The sequence below is a fragment of the Sitodiplosis mosellana genome, unplaced genomic scaffold (assembly GCF_009176505.1).
Source record: "Sitodiplosis mosellana isolate CC-2019 unplaced genomic scaffold, AAFC_SMos_1.0 Smas_scaffold_6166, whole genome shotgun sequence".
In the NCBI taxonomy this organism is placed as follows: Eukaryota; Metazoa; Arthropoda; class Insecta; order Diptera; family Cecidomyiidae; genus Sitodiplosis; species Sitodiplosis mosellana.
In genome coordinates, this window is record NW_022601407.1 from 277,405 (window position 1) to 289,502 (window position 12,098).

Consider the following 12,098-nt stretch of genomic DNA (forward strand, 5'->3'; position numbering starts at 1 on the left):
TTTTTGAACGTCTGACCCCCCCCCTAAAATTTCGAATCGTGCCCACGTCTGATCTCAATACCATATTTCATATTTCAATAGCGGTAATAAGAAAAAATGCATTCTATTAATGCCATTAAGTGTGTATTCCAAATCACATTTACATGACGTAAAGAAGAGTAAATTCAGTTCGAAACTAATGTGGATAAAACAATTGCACCAATGAATATATTACAATAAGTGTATTGCTTTTAGTTCATTTTCTGCATTGTATAAAATATGTTACCTTGAAAGTTTATTGCAGTCAACGGAGATCAGGGCACAATCAAAGGAAGCTAATGACAGTCGTTTTCTTATTCGAATATCTGTACAATTACACGCATAAAGCGTATGTAAATAGGAGAATCGGTTTTCAAACACATAACAATCGGCACGTCATTTTTAAATAAAATGAAAGAGAAAGAAAGAAAGAGAGAGAAAACAATACTACGAATGTTCGTTCTTTGGTCGATCGGTGACACAAAACAGTTAGTGCAAACGAAAATTGTTCATTTGTGTTTGCTCTTGATTGAATGTAAAAATAGAGAACAGTTAATTAATCAATTTTGTTCAGCTTTCGCACATTTCATTATCAATTTCTCAAGTTTTTTAACAAATCATACTCCGAGTTTGCACTCGTTGCAATATATTACGTTGTTTACGAACACTGCCCAGGCGATTTCATTATTCTTTTTCCTCAATTGAACTTCGTCGTGTCACGTCATTTCTGCGCTTACTTTTATCGCTTTCGAAACAACCGGCAAAAAGGCATTCTAATCAATGAGATTAAATTGTTGCTGATTATACTGGAAGAAATGCGTATGAGATGCAAGTAAAAAGTTTAAATGGACAAGGGAAACCTGCAATGACTGTAATGAAATATTTTTATACTTTTTAAGTTGCAAATGATTGAATTCAGTAAACAAAATAATGGCGACAGCTTCATTGATGCTTTGGATTTCACAATTGCTTCCGAATCGCATAAAAAGCAATATGGAATCATTTGAATCTTTTGTAGGAATTTCAATAAATAGGTTAAAAGCTTGACTACTAATTGTGATTAGGCGAGCAAAAACACGCGAACGTGTTGAAATAGAAAAGCCAAAAATCAATACTTGTTGATTTTGTTGCGAGCCATGCAAGCTGTGAACAGTTTCTTGTTGTATTTATAAATTGCAACATTTTTTGTCTAACATTCAGCAAAAATGAGATTGATTGCAGCTCTCTTATTGTTGTCTTTCTTTCTTTTTGTGTCAAAACAACCGTTTTCGTTTAAAAGAAACATACAACAGATAACACCTAAAAGATAATCTTAAGGTCTAGGCTTTGTTCATATTGATTTATGCCCTGAAGCTCATCGCGTCGTCATCGAGATATATGTACTTTAGAATTGTTTTTCACAAAGAATACATTTTAATTTTTTTTTTGCGCCGTACCTTCTTTGCCCATGTTTAGATACCGCTATTGATATTTGTGACTCATTGCCACTGATTATATACATATATAAAGAAATGAAAAAAAAAATAATAACAACGAAAATCTGAGCTTAAAACGTAATTGCACATTTGCAAAATATAGGACTTACAGTTACACATACAAACTGATTAACAGCTTATTTCCGAGATGCACTTGCATGTAGCCCTTTGATTATCTTTTGCGTAATAAATCAATTAGCTTATTTAGAGAACCTTGCTTGTTATTTGACACACTACCATTTTAAATAATTCCATTCGATCCGTTCGTTTTGTGATAGCTTGTGAGTCTTTGAAAAGAGTAAAATTTGCAGCAGTTCTTCCAAACATCTTATCAGTTCTCTAAATTGATTGTATTGGAATGCTCTAAATAAGTCTCTTTGTTCTGATTGCTTGAATTTGATTAAATGTTACAATGCAACTTGAAATAGGAATACGCATTTCTGTTTTTTTTTTCATTTCAAGACGATCGCTTTGGTGTGCTCCAATGGTATGCTGTCAATTTACATGTAACTATTTTTAGATCAATAAGTTATCATTGAACAATTAAAAAACAAGAGCATGTAACTGTTGGAAGTGCAATATTATTAAGGAGTCAGATAAAAACCCTAGTTATGTGAGAAGAAAAATGTTTGCCAATTCATTCTAGTATTGAATCATTGATATTACAAGTGAATAACAAGACTACATTATCAAGCACACAACAAATTTGTTGAATTATATATTGTTCAAAACTACGAAATAAATGCGCTGCTATCTGCTATTTGTCAGTTGTCATAGACAATTTTAACTTTGCTTCTCCCTGTCGAGCTAGTGGTAGCACCCTTAAGCAGTGAAAATCAGACAGATTCAATGAACTGTGTTCTTGATGCTAGTTCCACACACGTGTTTTCATAATACAGAACATATCTTTCACTTTTGATTTAAATTCGAATTTGTCGGTTGAATCCCAACGGCTACAACAAGAAAGATTAATGATCGTTGATTGTTCGTTATCTTTTTTGCGGTTTCAGCACTTCATCTGTAGGATTTGATGTTTTTATCAAAGATGAGCGGTGTGTATCTCCGCGTCACAAAGGCAGTCAGTCATCCCCTTTGGCAGAATTTCGATTTGATGTTTTAAGATTTCCATCGTGCCTTGGAATCACAATTGAAAATAGTTCCAAGTGTGTTTTTTCAAAGATTGAATAAAATGACTTACAATTCTTCAATTCGAACCAAACTTTCAATATTTTGTGTTGGTATTTCTGGTAATATACGAAATTCATGGATATCTGCAGAGCATTGAAGTTGCTGGCTATGTAGCGCTGCTGGTGAACAGATCTGTTGAACAGCAGCTGTTGGTTGCACGCATATTCGCTGTGACGCGCGCTTGTTCATTTAACGATTCTCACACATAGTGTTTGTCCCTTGCATTCACAAGGAAACAGACAGAGAAGCGTATACAACAGACTCCGAGATAGATTTTTATTTTGTTCATTTACCGTTATTTGTCAACAAGTCTGCCTATATCCACGCATTGCCACTTTACATAGTTACAGTCCATAAGAAATATAAAATGTTCGCCATTTAGTTTTATATTGCCATTGCATTTGTTATGGGGATTTTTGTTTCGTTTATTTTTTGTTGTTTGTAAACAAATCTGCCTATCTTTTTTCATCGTCTCTGTGTATTATAATGCAGAAAGATAGGCAGATTTGTACCAAAAATAGCGACTTGGTGTCTTAGGCAAACTCGTAGCACTCAAACCGCTCTACAACTTTGCTGAAGACTCTTATCAGTTCAGCAAAATGCACGAAAAACCGCGAAAACGTAAATTTACAGTTTCTCATTTTTTAACGGAACTGATAAGAGATAAGTGATATCTAGTTTAAGCAAACTTGTAGATGACCACCAGTACTTCAACTTCGCCAAAGATACCAAGTCGCTATTTCTTATCGCAGTTCAGTTTCCATACAAAATGTACTTGGGAATAACACGGCGACATGTGTTGTTAGAGGCAATATCTCACAGATGCTTACACATACACAGACAGAAATTAGGATGTAGAATTGCAGATGACGTTTGGAATATGTCAAAAAGCAACTTTTTTCCGACGGCGCTTGTGATTTGTCCAACTATTCTGTAATTTTGAAGGGTTGCAAACTTTACAACCGCCATATAAAGAAGTTGCTCTTTGACATATTCCAAACGTCATCTGCAATTCCACCATCCTAATTTCCCTCTGTGTATGAACGTAAAAATTCACTGGTATGTAGCTAAAGGTTCGAGCTATCGAAAGGTAGTACGCTCATGATGATTTTTTCAGTTTTTAGTACTTTTCTCTGCAATTCAAAGTCACCTCGAGCGCTATACGCCGCAAGGATGAACGAAAGGATAATCTAGGGGTGACTAGTTATTTTATTTATTGGTTTACTTGAGTTATTTTCCCATTTTTCACTTGAGAAAATTCTAAATAGGTTAATTGAACAATTTATAAAAACTTTCTTCAATAGATCCTTGCAAAACAGGAAACATGCAAAACAGAAAATGGCGCGATCAATTATCATAATCTTGTCTGCCATAGTAAATTGTTTATTTTCTTCAAAATTGATCAGTTAAAAATGATACAGGAAACGTTTTATCAACATCTGAAGTTATAACCTAATAAAATTTGAATGCAATAGCAAAAACAAAAATGGTACTTGACAAAAATTATTCCCATTCGTCACGCATTCATTTGATATGTTTAACGCGTTCATTTATTACGTCATTTCGGATGGGTCATTTCAATTCATTTGATTGCTCAAAAATTTTGCAATCGATTCTTAAAATCCTGGAATGATTTTCTAGTCGAAATTGTGTTATCGCATAACACAACTTGATTAAAAATCGAAAAGAGAGAAGGAAGTACAAAACTATCGGAAACAGTGTGAGTTTTTTTTTTGTAGTTTGATCATAAATTTGAGCCAAACAGCGATATCGATGTGAACAACGGGCTCATTTACTCTCCAACGATTTCGATTTGTGGTCTTGTTGTTATGTACTTTTTCAAATGAGGAAAAGGCATAACGTTGCGAGTATACTTTTCTGACAAACAAATACCCAATTCAAATAGAGAGAACTGGACATTGTTTATGTTTGATAAGAATCTTTCATTCGCTGACACTTGGCTTACGATTTTTGTGTAACTGATAAAAATAACGTCATGTTTGCGTTAGTATTAAGATTAGTGCGGACGAACTCCATTGTGATTAAGTGCGCACACGTATGCCCCAAAATATTTTTGATTCACTGCGCGTGTGTCAAATGAATGAGAGCATTCGCGCATGGTTTATTCGGTCAACAAATAAGTGTACGTTTGGGATCATATGTTCAACTGGGCCTTTGCTTAGGATTGAATATAATCCAACTGAAATAAAATAAAATATTCAGCCAAATATTATGAGACGACTTGGAAACCATGATTCATAGCTGAAAATACACGGGTCATTTTTGCTACAATCGATTGGTGGGCAATTTATAGGCGTTTTGAACCATTGACTACCAATCTTCATTCCCCATTTGTTATTGGTCCATCTATTGAACAAAAATGTGTAAATAATTAAGTTGTTTTGGCACACATACAATTACAATGAGATTATTCGTGCCGACAATATATTGAGCTTGATTTAATTCAAGTTGAATTTTGTTTTTTTTTTCCCCAAATTAATCAATTTCTCACCAAATTTATTTCCCTTTATTTTGCAGGCGAAATGACATCGGACTTTTTTCGTGTTGTAAATGAAGCTCGATCACACTCTCTAGGGCCTTTCAGTCCATCGTTTAATATTCAAACATGTTTGCTGGAAGGTTTGCAGAAATTCTTACCACCAGATGCTCATGAACGCGTTAATGGCCGTTTGCACGTGTCGCTAACACGAAGCTGCGATGGAAAAAATATAATTGTCTCTCAATTTGATAGTCGTGAAGATTTGTTACAAGCATTATTATGCGCTTGTTTCATTCCTGGATTTTCGGGCATTTTGCCGCCGAAATTTCAAGGTGTTCGCTACATGGATGGAGCTTTCTCTGATAATTTGCCAGTCTTAGATGAAAATACAGTCACTGTCAGTCCATTCTGCGGCGAAAGTGATATTTGCCCGCGCGACCAAAGTGCGCAACTGTTCCACGTAAGAAGTTCATTCAGCAAAATGTGAAAACTCATTCAATATTTGGCTCCTTCTGAACTCAATTGATCTTTTAAACAGGTGAATTGGGCTAATACAAGCATTGAATTATCTCGACAAAACATAAATCGATTCATCCGCATTTTGTTTCCTCCGAAGCCGGAAGTATTAAGCAATATGTGCCAACAAGGTTTTGATGATGCCCTTCAATTTCTACATCGAAATAATTTAATTAGCTGTACTCGTTGTCTGGCTGTTCAATCGACATTCGTCGTACAAGAGGCAATACCCGAAGAAGAATTCGATCCAGAATGCACAGATTGCCAGCAACATCGCAACGTATGTAATTTGTCTCGAATATCCCATAATTTTTTTTATAAATAGTTCTATCTATTGTTGAATAGGCTGCATTAATTGGAGATATGCCAGAAACTGTTCTAACTGTGTTCCAAACGTATATTGAATCAGCGAATAAGGGTTTGGCCAATTGGATGTTTCGGGGGCACAAAGGAACGAAAATTCTTCAAGCGCTTTCGTTACCAGCAACACTTCCAGCCGATTTCGTTTGCGCAACTCTAACAAAGTTAGTATTTTGTCAATTGACATGAGATGTAAATGTCCATTATTATTCTGCCGAAGTATCGATCGCTCCTATGGATTGTCTGTAATCACACAAGAGAGTGAGAAAATTTATTACAATGTATCGGAATCGAAACGGAAAGTTACTATTTTTCGGTCGTATTTTGGATTATCGCAATAAAATTTCCGCAAATTTTTGTGAGAATATCAAGACTAAATCTCATTAAATCTCCATTCATTTTGTGTTCACAAATTAATCACGTGACGTTCAGTGATTTATCCTTTCATGTCGCATACATTGCCAAACGAAAATGTTAGAACTATTTTTAGCACACACGCTGCAGTTCCATTTATTGCATTGCATGAAACCCGATAAAAGTGGCTTTCAAGGTGTTCCACTGAACTATGGAAAAAATATTCACGGTGGCAGATTAATTTTTTGCTTAAATCATTGCTCAAATGTGTCAAACCACTTTCTTTCGAAACAAACAAACATTTATGGGATTTTGAGCATCTTTTCTCTTATTTACAGTTGCGTTGACAGTATTTATACCAACATATTCCGTTATTAGTGCCAATTTATGCGGTGCCGTTACCACAGTTTGGCCAATGGATTTTAAGACATTTTTTAAGCAATCATAAATAAAAAGATTCAATTAAAACACTTATATATAACTCATCAATTGTGAGGCGATACATACAAATAAATTTATACACATTGAATCATTTAAGTGCAGTGTTGTCAGTGCTGATGAAGTTGCTCTATTTTTATCAAATTGAAATATTATAATAACTTATTATGATAACAAAAAAAAAAATTTAAAAAAAGACACCATCTTATCGCAAAATGTAGAACTTAAGAGCTAAATGTGATATAAATATATTCGATGATTTCTCTACTAAATACCAAGAATGCCGTCAAACATTCAGGTAAACATTCAGAATCCCATTCGAATTTAATGCATTCTTGGCCTGCAGTATGTGTGCGTTTTTGTGCGTGTGAAAAATTAGATTTATATACATTTGCTTCACAGGTTGGTGGCAGCCGCTCCATGTATACGTGAGCAATTTTGGTCGCTGAGCAAATATGTCTTGAGTCAATTGAATGCCATTCTGAAAGCACGGGGCCATCCAAAGGTGATACAATACTGAATTGGTTCACGAAAATAAAACTTACTGAAATGATTGTTTTTTTTTGTGTTATTTCAGATATCGGGAAATTTAGTGTCAATTGATTTAGCTAATAAACAGAAAGCCAAGCATATTTTAGCACATCGTTCGTCAAAAATTGATGTTTTCCATAACAACCAAGATGGGTAAGAAGAATAATTTGATTTAATCCGACGGTGATAGTTTCAGATTTATACATAGTTTGATATCACTTCTTCATCAGAACACCAAATGTTACAAAAGACTCCCCTGATTGCAACAGTTGTAATAGTGAATTTAATCCGGCCTATTCGTTTGAACTTAAAACGAATCCAACTCAAGGCGAGGTAGATACATTCGACCATATACTGCAAGTTACAGCCCACCACGATTCTGTCTATGCATACTACTACATGGACGATAACAACAAAGTAAGCACAACGTTCTTACTCAATTATTTCTTCGCGGTTAAAATTTTGATTGTGTTTTCAGGTGAAGTTCACAAAAATTGTTGATTTAACCGACAGCAGCAAAAGTGGGGGTGATCAGCATTCCGAATGGGAACCTTCCAAAACAGGTGCTGTCAACAATTCGATTAGATTTTACCAATACGGGTATAATCACGATAGAAAACTTTCATTTAAACATAAAATCATTTCACATTCAGTGTTATGAAAGGAGTCTTTAAATGAAAATAAAACCTACTGACACTAAACAGTATATCTCTGGAAAATCAATTGTGATCATGTCTTTATAATTGATATCATTATTTATTTTTTTCAATTCAGATTGCACATATGATAAAAATAATGTCAAACATCATCAAATCCACGCTCATGTGAATGACAACGCAAGCAATAACAACAATAATTCAACAAATGTAAACAATAACCAGAAATTGAAGCGTCAATATACTACAAGCGAAGATGGCCCTACGATCAGTGAAGACGATCTAGATAATTTGATAAACCAATCTATCAATGAATGGCAGCAGCGCCAAAAAAATAGTGTCGATACTGAGAAAGTAAGCATCGACATCGATCTAGCTCAACCGGCTTCAATCATTTCGTAATACGCAACCAAAGTACTTCTATAAATGATAAGCTGTGCTAATTTTTAATTTATTATTATTATATTCCCCGTCATTTTTTTAAACTTTCGTTTGCAATTTCTGAATTTGATGCCGTTTGAAGGCTCTATTTAAATTGAAGATTGATGCTCAAGTGTGCACAATTTGTAAGTTTTATGTTTCACTTTGGTGTCATAATTTGAAACAAACCAATGTGTGAAAAAGCGAAAATGACCAAAGAGATTTAGAGAAAATAACTAATATGATCCATTTACTTATTTGTCACTGTTGACTGCAAATATTGTTTTTTTTTCGGAAAAGTTATTTTATTCTCAACCATTAATATATTATCGATCCCTACCGATATTTCTCTTTTGAGTTCCAAAGAAAATAGGTTTTTTCCATTTTATTCGCTAGATTTCGTTGTAAAAATTTTATTACCACACATTATTCACTTAGTTACGGATTAAATAATAATTTTTAAAATTATAATCTTTTTTTCAAATATCATGTCTATTTTTTTTTCTAATTTATAAGCAAATTTTTTCAATGGACACATGTTTTTTAAACTGAACCAAGTTTTAATATCTTCATTTGAAAAACTTCCATATTGAACACCTAGATGGCGTTATTAGAAATAAACTTGGGTTAAAAAAGCTGCAATTGGTTCGAGTCTAGTCCGTGAAAAAATATCCTATTGTGAATAGGTATCTCACTTTATTTACGAGGAGATGCTTCACCTTCCGACTATTAGAGCTGGTATGCATTTAGTGATTGGGAATAATGTTATTAAGATGTTCCACGTGATACACTACACTTCCAGCAGCCAGCACATTATATGCCAGTGCCGAGTTAATGTTTTGTGGTGCCCTGAGGCAACAATTTTTTGGTTCCCTTTGAATTTTTTTAAAAATCAGTTGCAATTTTAACACTGTTTCAAATGTTTCACTTAAATATTAGTACAAAGTTCAACACTCTTCATGTTTTATATTCACCATTGAGCATGTAAATTTTCAACAACGAAGTGGCAATACCCACCACACAATCCCAATGAGACTTCTTAATTCGCTATTCGCGACATTGCGACAAGACTCGAATGGGAAGTTATGTTAAAATAAACGACAAATTTAGTTTTATAACTAAATTAAACAAATTGAACATCGATCAAATCTCAAAAGGCTTGTAATAAAATTACATCCTTCTATGAAAATGGTCTTGATGCCAAGGTTTAAATTTTCCCATCCGCTCGATAGAGCCTCCATAGATTGAATCGAAAGAGTTTTTCAAAAGAAACTCTTTCAAAAGAATCTTTGCGAAAATTTTCAATATTCTGCTACAAATTACGGCTGTAAACTATATTCAAATGATTGGTTTTGATTTATATTTTAATACTATGAAGAAAAAAAACTAAAAAAATTGATTTGTATTAAATTTTATTGAAATTATTGATTTCATTAAAACGATCATTTTGACAATCGTATAAATGTCAAGTATGGCATGAAGTTGTAGTGTATGGTGAAATGTCACAAATCATTGTACGACGATTGTCAAAATATGGATCAAACGAAATCAATTATTTTAATAAAATTTAAAACAAATCAATTTTCTTAGTTTTTTTCTTAATAGTATTAAAATATAAATCAAAACCAATCATTTGAATATAGTTTACAGTCGTAATTTGTAGCAGAATATTGAAAATTGTTGCAAAGATTCTTTTGAAAAACTCTTTCGATTCAATCGATGGAGGCTCTATCGAGCGGATGGGAAAAATTAAACCCTGCTTGATGCAAACGAATTAATTTCTGAATGCGAAATCGTCAAACAATATTTCTTCGAAAGTTCCAGTACTCTCGTTTCGCACGCTTCAATCCATTCGAAAATCCATGAAGAACAACTTCAAGCCGTTTTCCCGAATATTGATGTTATGCTGCGAATTTTTACATCGTTGTTCATTAAAAACGTGCCAGATGAACGTTCTTTTTCGAAGGTAAAATACATAAAAGATACATTGCGGATGGATAAGGAACTGAATGCATTTGCCTTGATGTCGATCGAAAACGAAGTTTTGGATTCTTAAGATATGGATGAAATAATAGAGAAATTTGTTTTGTTGAAGAACCGAAGAAAAATAAAGTGGTTATCTAGATTCAATTGAATATAAGTTAATTAATTCTAGATTTTAATTTGATATGCAACATGCAGCAAAAAAAATAACAGTAGGTATCATTGCTGTGCGCAAATTTCCTGTATTTATTTATTCTTAATGCGAGCGGTAGCGAGCGAGATTTTTTTTCAAAAACAGCACTTTATGGGGCACCATAAACAGCTTTTCAGAGCATGATTATTTTTCTTAGGGCACCAAAACATCAACAATTTTTTTCATTTTCTCTCTTTGTGGTGCTCCCAAATGCGTGGTGCCTTGAGGCAATTGCCTCAATCGTCTCTATAGTTAACGCGGCACTGATATATGTATTACAAATTACTATTCCAAGTGTTCATTGAAGTTTCAGACATTTTCTTTCACAGGATATAGGAATATATTTCCTGATTCGCTGCCATTTGATACTAAGGTGAAGGTAAAAAAGTAGATCAGCTGTCAAATAGGTCTAATATAACTAATCATCAATTAATAAAGAAATTGAAGCAAGACATTGGAACGAAACCATATAAATTTAAATTTCAGTTTTATACCAGTTTATACCAGTTTTTTCGACCAGTTTTTATGCCATAATTCTTATATTTTCATAAGCTTTCTGTGTACCAAATTTTATCCAAATCGGACAAAAAATATTTTTGAGAAAAAAAATGAAAAAAGTGAAAGGAATCGTCCAAAAGATTTCAGAAACATGCTCATAACTTTTGAACCGTATGACCAATGTCGATGATTTTTATATGTAAATTGATCGGAATGAGCTCACCAACGCGCCTCTAATCGATTTGATCCGATCGATAGTTTTCGAATTATGGATGTGAACGTGAAGGTGATACTTCATAGGTGCGCAAAAATAACTACACGCAAAAACTTGCAGACTCGATTTTAACGATAGAGGTATGGTTCCTTGGGCAAATTTTCTTGGAATGACCCATAGAACACGGAAATCATAGGTATTTGGTCGATTTTTTTCACTCCCTACAAATCGACCCGCCCTAATATACATATACGATGAATGAAAATATCAATGAAAATAATTTCAACGGTCAAATCACCATTCACCAAACCAACATATATACATATATAGGAGGAATCAGTTGAACCATATTGGAATAAAATCAAATATATATTGGAAAAAACGAACGGGAAATTGTGCGTGCGAAGGAGGGGTTTTTCGAGCGTCGGTCAAAATTTTCAATTTCGGATGGGACTGGGGAAGTTTGTGAAGGAATGCAGTGACCTCCTGGTCAATTTTTCGGTACGGTTCCGACCTCAAGCTGAATCATAAAGCTTAAGCAGTGCATAGGAAACATGCATATTTTGCGAGGGGCAAATCACTTTTTATTCATTAAATTCATTACATTTTCATTAGTTTTATTACTTTAGGAAAAAAGGGAAAGTATAGGAATTGGTCCCGAAAAATTGTTTCGCAAAATTAGCTTAGATCATCATAAAAACTCATGAAACGCGTAGAAAACACATTTTTGGGACACTTTTCCGTTCGTTTGGCG

The 12,098-nt window shown here is 33.8% G+C and overlaps 1 protein-coding gene and 1 long non-coding RNA gene across 8 annotated transcripts in view; one reads left to right on the forward strand and one right to left on the reverse strand.

The window, feature by feature from the left end:
• Positions 1 to 678, reverse strand: part of LOC129575204 (uncharacterized) — a 1,447-nt gene extending 769 nt beyond the window's left edge. The window contains exon 1 of the long non-coding RNA XR_008688767.1: positions 266 to 678. This is a non-coding gene — a long non-coding RNA (uncharacterized LOC129575204). The remainder of the gene's footprint in view (positions 1 to 265) is intronic.
• Positions 1 to 8,940, forward strand: part of LOC129575196 (1-acylglycerol-3-phosphate O-acyltransferase Pnpla3-like) — a 17,646-nt gene extending 8,706 nt beyond the window's left edge. For 3 of the 7 annotated variants that reach the window (XM_055458217.1, XM_055458218.1, XM_055458220.1), the window contains exons 3-10: positions 5,220 to 5,641; positions 5,720 to 5,977; positions 6,043 to 6,221; positions 7,252 to 7,354; positions 7,427 to 7,533; positions 7,611 to 7,797; positions 7,859 to 7,943; positions 8,155 to 8,940. In XM_055458217.1, the coding sequence (XP_055314192.1) occupies positions 5,220 to 5,641; positions 5,720 to 5,977; positions 6,043 to 6,221; positions 7,252 to 7,354; positions 7,427 to 7,533; positions 7,611 to 7,797; positions 7,859 to 7,943; positions 8,155 to 8,438 (1,625 nt within the window). In that variant the 3' untranslated portion in view covers positions 8,439 to 8,940. Of the gene's footprint in view, positions 1 to 1,960; positions 2,000 to 5,042; positions 5,066 to 5,219; positions 5,642 to 5,719; positions 5,978 to 6,042; positions 6,222 to 7,251; positions 7,355 to 7,426; positions 7,534 to 7,610; positions 7,798 to 7,858; positions 7,981 to 8,154 lie in introns of those variants that run through there. The other 4 variants (XM_055458223.1, XM_055458221.1, XM_055458222.1 and 1 more) reach the window with 4 other exon arrangements.
• Positions 8,941 to 12,098: the final 3,158 nt, after the last annotated feature.